The 11,536-nt window shown below is 37.3% G+C and overlaps 2 protein-coding genes across 3 annotated transcripts; both read right to left on the bottom strand.

Annotated features, from left to right (window-relative positions):
- Positions 1-1,886: 1,886 nt before the first annotated feature.
- LOC127787162 (uncharacterized) lies at positions 1,887-3,984 on the bottom strand. Its single transcript, XM_052315104.1, has 3 exons — positions 3,118-3,984; positions 2,171-2,716; positions 1,887-1,988 (listed from the first exon to the last, which is right to left on the bottom strand). The coding sequence occupies exons 1-3, from the start codon at positions 3,982-3,984 to the stop codon at positions 1,887-1,889; spliced, it is 1,515 nt and encodes a 504-aa protein (XP_052171064.1).
- Positions 3,985-4,833: 849 nt separating this feature from the next.
- LOC127791875 (protein IN2-1 homolog B-like) lies at positions 4,834-10,439 on the bottom strand. 2 transcript variants are annotated; one of them, XM_052322043.1, is made up of 10 exons: positions 10,177-10,439; positions 9,990-10,061; positions 9,691-9,751; positions 9,491-9,577; positions 7,996-8,094; positions 7,805-7,907; positions 7,615-7,691; positions 6,729-6,836; positions 5,375-5,455; positions 4,834-5,220 (listed from the first exon to the last, which is right to left on the bottom strand). In XM_052322043.1, exons 1-10 carry the CDS (start codon positions 10,389-10,391, stop codon positions 5,212-5,214), a joined length of 912 nt encoding a protein of 303 aa, XP_052178003.1. In that variant the 5' UTR covers positions 10,392-10,439; the 3' UTR covers positions 4,834-5,211. The 2 variants fall into 2 exon arrangements, with proteins under 2 accessions (XP_052178003.1, XP_052177995.1); XM_052322035.1 differs by having other exon boundaries at positions 9,990-10,067; positions 10,177-10,438.
- Between the last annotated feature and the right edge of the window lie 1,097 nt (positions 10,440-11,536).

Below are 11,536 nucleotides of genomic sequence, written 5' to 3'. Positions count from 1 at the left end.
ACTCAAACGAATAGAGTCCTGATTAAGTTATCCGATGATATTGGAGGTGCTACGGCGGCATCGGCCATGTCTTCCAATGTTTTCATTATTTTTACTTTTAATTTTTTTTAATTTTAATCTTACAAATAAAAATAAGTAATCAAATGCCATTTATTCAGGTAGCAAATTTGCAGTTTACTATTTAAACTTTGCACGTGGACATCCTTACCTTGAAAACTCTAGTTTTTATTTTGAGTAATGTTAGTTTAGATTGATATTTTATTAATTAATTATCAATACATTTTTCATTAAATTACACAAATAAGAGGTGTGACATAAGTGTTAATTTAGATGTATAAATAGTATTATTTTTTTTTATTTTTTAACAAAATAGGGGGTTCTGTTTAAGTTTGATGTCTTAAAATGCCTTCATGTTCGTGTTTTGCAATATTGGACACTACTCAAAGGTTATTGCAAGGACAAGTGTCAATTGTGCACTGAATTTTGGTCTGAGGTCAAAATTAGTCACGATATTATTATTATAGAAATAACTAAATAAATTATTGTATTTATATACATTAGGGCCCGTCACACATTATGGGAGATGTAGTTAAATGGCTGTTAAAATTAGTTATTATATTTTAGTTCAAATGCTAAATTAATAATTGCACTTTAAGAAAGACCAAATAAATCATCACACATATGGGATTATGTTAGAAGTTATGGTAGATGATGTTTCTTTTAACAGTGTGAACTATACCCTAATTATATATTTTAATTCAAAAATTACAATCACCTTGTAACACAATATAACCTATATCACAGTCGCGTTAGTTTGAAATATAATTTTAAGTGTAATTTTAGAATTAGTTGGGTGACTAAAGAGAAAGCAATAAAAATTTTCTGGTTTTTTTTATTTTTTTATTTTCAATTATTTTGGTAATGTTGAAAGGTGAATAGATAGATGCTACTTCAAAGCTCTGTGTTGACAGCAAATTGTACGGGGACTCCATTTTTGTCTCTTTTCACTTGTAAAATATAGAGAAATTCATACTACAAATACAATACTTGGTTTGTCGTTGCTGCTTCATATAAATGAAGAGAAGTTAGCTTCTTTCCGCTCCCAAGTTCACCGGTGTCTTCATCCTAATTTTCCCAGGAATGTACAAGATTTGATCTTTAAACTTTATTAAACAAATAATTATTCTCAGCTTTCAAACCGGCCAATTTATTTTGAATAACACAAAGGGTGATCTAGAAAATTTATTTGGTAAACTGTTTCCAAAAGTAATTTTTTTTTTATAAGACCTAAAATTTAAGAAAAAAAAGAGAAATTTGTTTGTTGTTTTTGGAGTTTTTAAGCAATTAATGCAGAGACATCAGTGCTCTGTGCTAGCCCTCTTCATCTTATCCAGGTAAAAGATGATTCCACATGATCTAATTAAGAACTGAATTGAATCTGATTAATCGCAGTTATTCAAATATACACAAATTGCTTTCATGCATACAGCCTGTGATGTCTGTATCTTGAAGTTGAATCAATTCAGTTCTTAGCGGGAACATAGAACAAATGCCAGCCAAGATATATTTATAGTGCTTGTAGTACTTCTCTTATCTTCTGCTTATTGGCAATGGCAGATTTCAGACGAATAATGGGGTTCCAATTCCAAATTCTGTCTATACACTTTCTTGACTGATAGTTTTGAGATTTTGTAATTCAAGATAACTAGTGTTATAATGCTCATGGAAGTACGTATATACTGAGATACATGGTGTGTAGATAAATAGAAAATTAGCTTGTCTGCAGCCATTTATATATATATGATGTGCTATAACTTAGCCGTCCCCGACAAACAACATGGCATTAATGTGGTTGCCAACATTGGATCGCCAACGATGAAGTTGCTTTACAATTCACTAATCTCAGCTTCTCGGCATTTGCCCACCCATATATACATTCTTGATCTCTTATTTTGTGGCATGACTCTACAACAATCCTTCCTTGGTGACTGCATGCAAGAGAAAACAATTATCAACTTATATAGCCAGCTGATCGAATATATACATATATATAAATCTCTCCACTAGTATGTATTACTAATTAATTAGCTAGCTAGGCTGCTTGGGTTTCACAACATATATATATATATATATATACAACGAACATGCATATATTAATATACATACATACCTGTTGCCAACGTTGGCTGTCTGGCTTTTTCAGGACCATTATGGTATCCATGTTTTCCGGGGACTCCATCTTCCACGGACACAAAGGCTGTGGGTCGTTGCCGTCACGAGCATAAACCCCGATTATCTGATTCCTGGATTCGTTGTATTTCGAGGACTGGAAATAGAACAGAAAGGGCTTCTGGCAGGGGTGCCTGGTGACGGGCCTGGTCTGGAAAGTGTAGGCGGTGAAGTCGGCCTTGGGGTACCAGTTGAGGAAGGTTCTGGTTGGCATCTCGAGCTCTCGGGGGGACATGAATCCTCGGACCACTTGAACAACGTAGCCCCAGGAGACGGAGACGGACCATTGGCGGTTGCTGTCGTAGCAGATGGATTGCTGAAGCAAGCTGGCGTCGTCGTGCTTGGCAGAGTCGAAGAGGCGCTGGAGGGCGTGGATTCGGTTCATGCGGGGGAATATCGGGTGGACGAAGTCGACGTGGTGCATCGACACCAGTGGAGCCACCGGATGCGCTCCCAGTAGGCCCAAGAGGCTTCCGTATACGTCGAACTGCGCATGGCGGCGTTAGTTTTGGAATTGGATGGTGAAGTGAAGTGGATGGCATGCATGCTTAATTATGCATGTGATTTTAATTACTTGGAAAGAAATAAAGAAATGATGAATGATATACGCATTTGCTACGTACCTTGATGCTAGCTAATTAATTTTAATTTTGGCTGATGACAATGAAAAATTAAGGGAACGAATTAATTCTCGCTGAGATTTAATTAATTTGAGGGTTGTATATATGGATATTTACCTACTTCTCATGACATGAAGGGGGTTGTACGTACGTACGTACGTACGTATATTTTCAAGAGGGTACGTAGAAATATTGGTTCCCGTTAGGTTGATGCCAATTTTTTTTTTTTTTTTAATTTCGCTGGATTAAATAATTGATTATGAATTACCTGGTGAAAACCAGCTTCTTTGGTGAGTGGGACGCCAAGCTCAGCCATGCAAGCCTGAATCCTATCGTCACTTCCATACAAACTCGGATACCTCTGGATGCACCGATCCTGCATCTTCTCCAACTCCTTCGCCAACGGGTAGCTTATGGCGAATCCCCCGCCGCCGTACGCCATAGAATACGAGAAGAATATGTTCTGAATGTGGCTCTCCGACGAGCTCCCCAGATAATACATCTGCCGGTGATCGTACTTCGACAGGACCCTCACCAAATTCTCCACGAAAAACACCGTGTCGTCGTCGCCCATCACAAACCACCGGACGTCGCCCCACTCCAGCCGGAGCGTTTCCGACACCACCCTCGAGATCCTCAGAGCCGATCTCTTTCCCTGAGGATTTGTGTAGTTGAACTGGGAAGTGTCGCCGGAAAACCGAATCTCCGGCAAGGACTCTTCCTGCCGTGTCTCCACCGCGTGATCCAGCCAGATCACGCCGCGTGTCTGGTTCGGCCTCCACCATAGCTTCAGGTACTCTTTTCGCCTTTCCCAGATGTTTGCTGAAGAAGCTATGCAGAAGACGATGTGCTTGAGCTCGGTGTCATATCGCCGGGCCGACGGCGGGAGTAGAGAAGGTGTTTGCCGGGCTGCTGGAGGTTGATTATTTAATGTGGTGGAGTTGCCAGCTGCGGCGGTGGCGGTTTTGGCTTGGGAGGAGATGTTGGCAGCCCGGAGGGGGCAGTAGGGGGTGGAGAAGATAAGGGTGGAGGAGTAGACGACGTAGAGGAGGAAAAGAAGAAGGAAGAACCAGGTGGCGCAGCTGCGGGCCGGAATTAAGGGGCGATGGAAGGCGGAGGCGATGGCGTTGTTCATCTGGTTTGTTGTTTCCGGCGAACCCAGGGGATCTATCGTCGTCGATGTTGGGTGGGCATCATTTCAGGTGCTTTGTTTGGACTCTCAGAATTCTTCGGATCTCGATCGATCGGCATTGTTCTGGTTTGGAGCCAGTTTTATACATTGATACGGTCTCGCTGTCTGTTTGTTACCTCGACGGCGTCGTTTTCGGGTAATGTTTATTTCTGTGTATAATTACTATACTATATATATGTAAAATTATCGAAATGAATCAAACTGAGGTTATCTTATTTTGACTAAAGAAAATTGAGTTTCTAAATCATCGGTAAATGGGCTCAAATTTTTAAAAATATTTGTTATACCTGAGACTGAGAACACATTGAGATTGAGCATTGTTAATGCTTATATTTGGTATGAATTTAAAAATTTTATTTGCTTGGTTATGGTTGCACTGCCATTTACATTATTTATTATAAATCAAGTTTTGGTATGATTTTTTACTAGAATTTATTATAACGGTTTATAATAATAATAAAATTATTACTTAATTAATGGCATGACTAACAAAATAATACATAGTATCTATGGTATAGTCTTCTCCCTTTTTTATTTTTTAAATTTTTTGGATGGACCCTTTCTAAGGAGTTGAAGAATTTCATTACTATGACTAGTTTTTATATAGCACGTGGCATTTTGATATGGCCTTGCCCCAATTGAGTTTATTCAGACGCTACAATAATAGATGTGAGTTCTTATTAATAAAAAAAAACAATAATGAATGCAAATTCTCATCAATAAAGGAAAATAAAAAAAATAAAGAAGAGAAAAGAAAAAGAAAAAAAAGAAGAAAAAAAACAGGGAATGTGATGGGGAGTTGAAAAACTGGCACGTGATCTGTTCAATCACTTCTTCCACAGCCAGCTCTGCAGGAACCAATTTCTCCACCTCCTAAAACAGTTCATGTCCCAAATGCCATAATGAATTAACTCAGTCAACTAGACTGAATGCTACTGTTTGGCTTTCGCTAGACATCAAACTAAACACCCTGAAATTGAGTCTGCCACAGAATTAGGAGAATATTTTAAGTAACATGTGGATTAATCACCATCAGCTCATACAGCCTCTCATAATGTCTTCTGCAGCTAAACATTTATTTTGATGGATATTCATGCTACAATTTGTTCCGGTAGTGTGATTCTAACTGCAGCGAAGCAACTGATCTCCAGCAGTGGTCAAGCTAGATCTTCAGTTTAACTGCCAAAGAAATGCAGAAGCTTCAATCAGAGAGTGTTTCAGAGTTTTTTTTTTCCATTTGCTTTCATCACGATGATATCAAGTAAGTTCAATTGACAAGAAAGAGGAAAATCATTGAGGATATCAAGTATTAAGACTTGAGTAAGAGGTCCACCGATAGAAGTCTCTTCATGACGGCAACAAGTTCTTCAGGATCCCGTTTGGTTTGAGTATAGGCCTCAATCTTGTTCATTTCCTACACAAGGGGTATGTGCATAATGATCCGAACAATTAATCAATTGAAATGAGTGATAATTAGATGATGGATGGAGCTAAAATTCAGCTTGAAGGTCATAATAATCACGTTCATTTTTGAATCACATCCAATGAAACGGTTTTAAGAAATCATCAAGCACAAGAAAGTCAGTTGTTCCGAGTTACCCTTGATTAGGATTTCCTCTTTTACCAAATCGAGCATTATTAGCTTGACTAGAAATAACATCTTGTATCTTCAACAAATAGGTTTCCAGACACATTCCTGAACTAGATAGATATAGACGGGGGGAATAAATAAAGAATGAGACACTATTGTGCTTCTTATGTTTGGTTTTCATTTTTTTGAACAGCAGACCTTCATCAACATTGAGATACAGAAACCGGCTTACTATCAGGAAAGCAAGAACGCAAACCTGGCTTTATTTTCCAACTTGCCCAGAAATTCACTCTGCCTGAGTGTTTTAAACCATTCATTTAGGGACATGCCAACAGAAAACATTAGCCATATAATTCATCTGTCCTGGTATCAATCATGCTGTTTCCTTGTTTTAGTAATTAACCCTGATATTTTGGGAAGTTCCAGGAGATGATACACCCACCTTTTTCCAGCAAACCCTCAAACATTTTTGTTGTGAGGTTCCAATTTTAGCCTTTACTTTTATGCGTTGATCAACCTTTCCCCAAATATTTAAAAAAAAAAAAACTTCCCCTCATAAGGACTCAATTCAATGTGCTTCTACACATGCAACATCTATAATAGCGCACTGATCTTCACTCAAAAGTGTTAGTTGAAGATGACTTATGGGTGTTCATGGGTTCAAATAATATACCTAAGACCCCAGTATATTAGGATATGAGATTGGATCATGACAAACTCTCCTCTATTTCCTAGTGCCCTGACCAGGCCAGAAATCTCATATCTCAATTGACCCAAGTCAGTCTCAAAACACTTTCTGGATTTGCACCCATGCAGTAGTGGTCCTAGGTTTGGCTTTGATACCTCTTATAATCCAAAAGTGCTAACTAAAGGTAACTTGTGAGTTCATGGAACCAAAACTCAGGAATGCATGTTCTGTGTTGTTCCAGATAAAAAATATGATAGCTTACACTAAGCATCCCACAGACTGGATAACAAAGTAGACATTTTTAGCATCTCAGTTTAATAAATGGTCAGCAGTTGCTATACGTTTGCTTGTTGATTTCCAGTCACAGAAAAGAAGCTGTACACAAAAAGTAAGTGGAAGATACAAAACCTGAATCCATGATGTCAGCAAAGGTCTTCCTTTAGTGATATCGTATTTCTTTACATCCAATAATAAGGGCTGGAATCTTTCAATGAATGGAGCATATGCTATGTCAACCTGCAACATATAAGTTAAATTACAAAAGGCAGGCATGGTGATGAAGATTTCATTACACTAACGTACAAGTGGAAATTTTGGTTCTACTAATACATCCAATCTAACAAACTATAAGATCCAGGTGCTCCCAAGGCACAAGTTAAGTGATTGAGCCACGATAAGTTGAGATTCGCACTAATAGGTCGTGAGTTCGATTCCTTGCCCTACGCAGTGAGACAAATCCTCCACTTGCGATTTATCTCCTTTGTCGAAATTGAGGACACGAGTGGCGGGAGACCACGCAAGGACAGTAATCCCAACTATAAGATCCAAACACATCTAGAGGCAGGGATAAAAAGTTTAGATTAGCAACTCATGTGCCACATTCTTGTGGGGAATGGCTTTATGTAGGACATCTAACCTCATTCTCAAAAAAGTGCAGACTGATCTAGCCAAAAAAAAAAAAACAAAGAAAGAAAGAAAGAAAAGAAAAAAGAAGTTCAGACTGAAAAAGAAATCCACTGAAATTAACCAATGCAGAAAGGAAATTAGATCGCACATAATATGCACAAGAATAACATAATTTGGATCTCAAGAAGTTATATCAATAATTTTTAGATGACAGTGGAATCAAATATTGGCATTTCAGAATTTTTGCAAGAGAATAAGCAGCTAAACACTTCAACTAAAAATCATCTTATATTCACTGTGGTCCAACTTGTTGGAGAAGTGTATGTTAATTAATGGTTCCTAGACCATTACACACAAAAGAGGGTTCATAATTGGTAGTGCAACTTACTAGACTGAACTGACCAAGGAAGAAGTGTCCATCTTTGAATTTGGAGAGTGTTGTTTCCAGGTAATCAAGAGCAGTACCTAGCAAGGAGTAGTAACAGCAGTAGGGTCCTATCATCAGGACTCACGAAAAGGGATGATTTTTTTTTTCTAAGATTATATGACTCAAAAATAATTGATAACTTGAATCTTACTGATTTCAGTTTCAGAATCTCCTTTCACAGATTTGATTGCTGCTTGAGTAAAGGTGTCTGTATAGGAGAGCAGTTCCTCAGCAAAGTCTCTCTTGGCGGGATCCTACAGACATTTGACCCAATTTAGAATTCCAATTTATGAGTCAGCAGAGGTTGGATTTAAAAAAAGAAAAAGTAAAAAATCTCCGTACATCAGGGCAAAGTGCTGGCCCTTCAAAATGGCTATCAATGTATTTTATCAAATCAAGACTCTCTCCTCGGACTTCATTATTGTGCTCCAGTGATGGCACCTAACAATTTTCAAAAGGAAGAAAGAAAAGACAGAATATATCAGAATCCAGACAAGGGGTCTCATAATATTTGGTACTTTTCTCCACCAGTCTGATTCACATCTGTTTGCAATTTTAGAATGAGGAACATCAGGAAAGTTTTTGGGGTGGAAAATCCAGAATGTCAAAACATAATTCCTTTCTTGGGGGAATAGGGGGGTTGTCTTAAAAAGTAACTGCACAAATTATGCGCAAGAGTCTCATACAAAACACACATGATTACACATGGTAAGTACCAAGTTTCAAGAGCATTAGGAGAATTGTGGATTATACAGCCAGAGAAAGAGTGACACCAGGGAAAAAAAAGGGACAAAGAAAGCACATAAAGCACGTGAGCACTTCATCATCTGTTAAAATGCCCTGACATCATGAAGGATACAAGTGGTGGATAACAGAAGCTATCTGTTCTTTCACAAGCAGTCCAGCAACCGGTCTTTGGCAGTGTTTGATGTTTTTTATTTCCGGGAATGATCAAGACAGTGATGTGGCATAAACCTTTAAAGCGCATTGTGTGTGTATGTATTATTCTCCAAACCACCATGCAGAAGCAACCTTGCTATCTCACACCAACCTCCTCTGTACAACATACAATTTCTCTTTCTCAAGTTTTCTGCCATAATACTGTGTGATTTAAGGAAACATTGTACATCCTAAAACAATTGCTGAAAACTCTTCTAGATAACTTTTCTGAATGGCTTAGAAAGCAAACACACCATAAGGGGCAGAAAAGTTAGTTCTAAAAACCAATTTGGTTCTCGGTGTTTGTAATGTGTCTTAATGCATGACATCATTTTGGCTGTTTCTCATTCGAGATCACTTTCGATTTTTTTTTGCCACCCAAATTTTTATCTTGTATTCAATTTCCCAATGTTTTAAAAACTAGACTGGTATCAAACTGGAAAGGGGAAGACGGCAAATGGTCAATGGTCAATGTTTGGACTGGACTGCAGTTGGACTGGGATCTATTTTTTATTAAATAAAAAATATATAACTAATTAAAATTATGATTTAAGAAAAAAATCCATGCAATATTTTCATGATAAATTATGGTCTTCATAACATATTTTCATCAAAATTAAATCCATGACAAATTATGATCTTCAACAAGTTATTTTCAGTTGCTGCTCAAAGATGACTATTTCATCAAAAAGTTTCAGCACGCCATGATCATTTAAAAAATAGCTACTCAAAATGCTCAAATGGTTAATACAATATTTTCAAAAATACACATTAAAGCAAACCAAAATTGTATTAACGATAATCACATGTACATGAAGCAGAACAATGTTGTAAAAACCTGATTTTTTTACAACATGGGTATTTCCCAAACAATTAACTATGGTTGTGAAAATGAAACCTTATCTGATGGGTAGACTTTCTCTTTATACCAAGCAGGCTTGTCTCTGAGATCAATAGGAACTAACTTGATCTTCTCCTGCAGACCCTGCTAACATCAGAAGGATGAAATGTTAGATCCAAAATTGCAGTAACAACCACATCACTGAAATAAAAAGAGAGTAAATGGAACAGAATAAGTTGTTATAAATTAAATATAACCTTGTAATTCCTTGCAATCCAGGGACGCTGAGCATATGGACAGATGTAAGAGGTATACAGCCTTCAAGAAAGAAAAGATACACTTAGTGATCGGATGATGCGCGAAAACACACTGAGACAATCAGGCAAGAAGACACATGCTTGGATCTGAACTGGAAAGCGGCAATTGCATCCCAAACGGCAACAATCATACATCAATTTGGTATAATTTAAAGTTTTGAACAAGACAGGTTCCGCACGGAGACCAAATCTAGCCATTACGGAGACAAAGAAGAGGAATAATCTGAAATTGACCAGACCTTGTGGTTCCATCGAAAAGAGGCGGGGGCTCGGAGGCGGAACCAAGAGCAGGGGGAAGAACTTCGCCGGCACTAGCCCTACCAAGAACACAAACTACAATCGGAAATCACAAAAACCAAACCGAACTAATCGAATTATAAACCAAACGACGAAAGAAGTAGAGGGATATCGAGAAAAAAACAGTACGTCGCGGCCATGGAAAATGCCGGAGCCGATCTGGATTTCTTGGAAGAGTGACGAGGAATCGACCTGCACAAGCCAAATGCTTGAAATGGCAACGAAATGGTTCGGAAGTTGGGGGCTATGCATTTATTATTATGCTTAATTTTGTTACGAATTTCACCATTGTTGGAACAGATTGAGTTGGAGAAGAAGACGGGATATGATGATGAAGTGCACATTTTTGTTCTGACCAGACGCCTGAAACGACACGTGCTTCTGCCCAACAGATTTCGCCCGGGAGATGGATTTTTTCTTTACAAGTTGGGCCGGGCCAGGCTGCACCAACGGAATTTACAGTGGGCCAGTTTAGGGTGTATATTCGGTTATAATTTAATCGAATCGAACTGATAAAAAAATACTAATCGAATCGAACCAACCCGCATGTAATAATCAAACTGAGCCGACCGACTAATCTCAACTAACCAAAACCGAACTAACCGAGATCTAATTTGAGTTAATTAAATTGAAAATTGAAAATCAATTGTGCAAAATCAAAAATTGATATAGAAACAAATTGATTTACAGCAACAGAGGAACAACGTTTATGCAAATGAAGGAATACACACAAGAGAGAATACAAATACATTTACAATGAAGAAGAATAGAAAAATACAAACCCATTTACAGTGCAGAGTAGCAGAAGAACATAAGAAATACACAAAAGAGAATATAAATTCGTTTGTGGAAATACAAACGAACAATCTGTAGAAGAAAACATCAAGAAATTAACCCAATTGAAAGTAAAAAAAAATTAAAAAATCTTGCAAAGATGGGGCTAGACAAATTCAATGATAAATGTAATTTTTTAAGAGATTTTTCAAAATTTATAATAGTTTTTTTTGAGATGCATTAACTTTTTAAATAAATGTATCACATTACTATATTTATTTTTTAAGTTTTCATTATTGTCGTATTTATTTATCCATATAAAAATTATGATTATTAATTTTAAATAAATTCAATACATATAAATTTTTGTGCATCGGGTGAGAGCTAGTTAAATTGTTATAATAAGATAAGGTGATGGAAAGTGCAGTGCAGGGAATATTTTGAGTGCAAGCGAGCGGACGGAAGCGAAATGAGCCAAATGACATCACGCGATCAAGCGGTGGTGCGTGGCGCATTAATTAATAAATAAATAAATAAATTCATATATTAAATAAGAGATGACACTCTGGCTCTGGCGTGCCAAATGTGCCCATCACATCATTTATTTTTTATATGTATAAAATAAATAAATAAATAATTAAAATGCCCAGAACAATTACAGTACAAAAGCACTGCCTATGATATGGGCGGGGGGATGTGTTTTGTCTTGTTTTGT

The sequence above is a fragment of the Diospyros lotus genome, chromosome 1, assembly GCF_014633365.1.
Source record: "Diospyros lotus cultivar Yz01 chromosome 1, ASM1463336v1, whole genome shotgun sequence".
Taxonomy (NCBI): domain Eukaryota; kingdom Viridiplantae; phylum Streptophyta; class Magnoliopsida; order Ericales; family Ebenaceae; genus Diospyros; species Diospyros lotus.
Note: the sequence above shows the minus strand (reverse complement) of the source record. Positions and strands in the feature narration are given on the sequence as shown.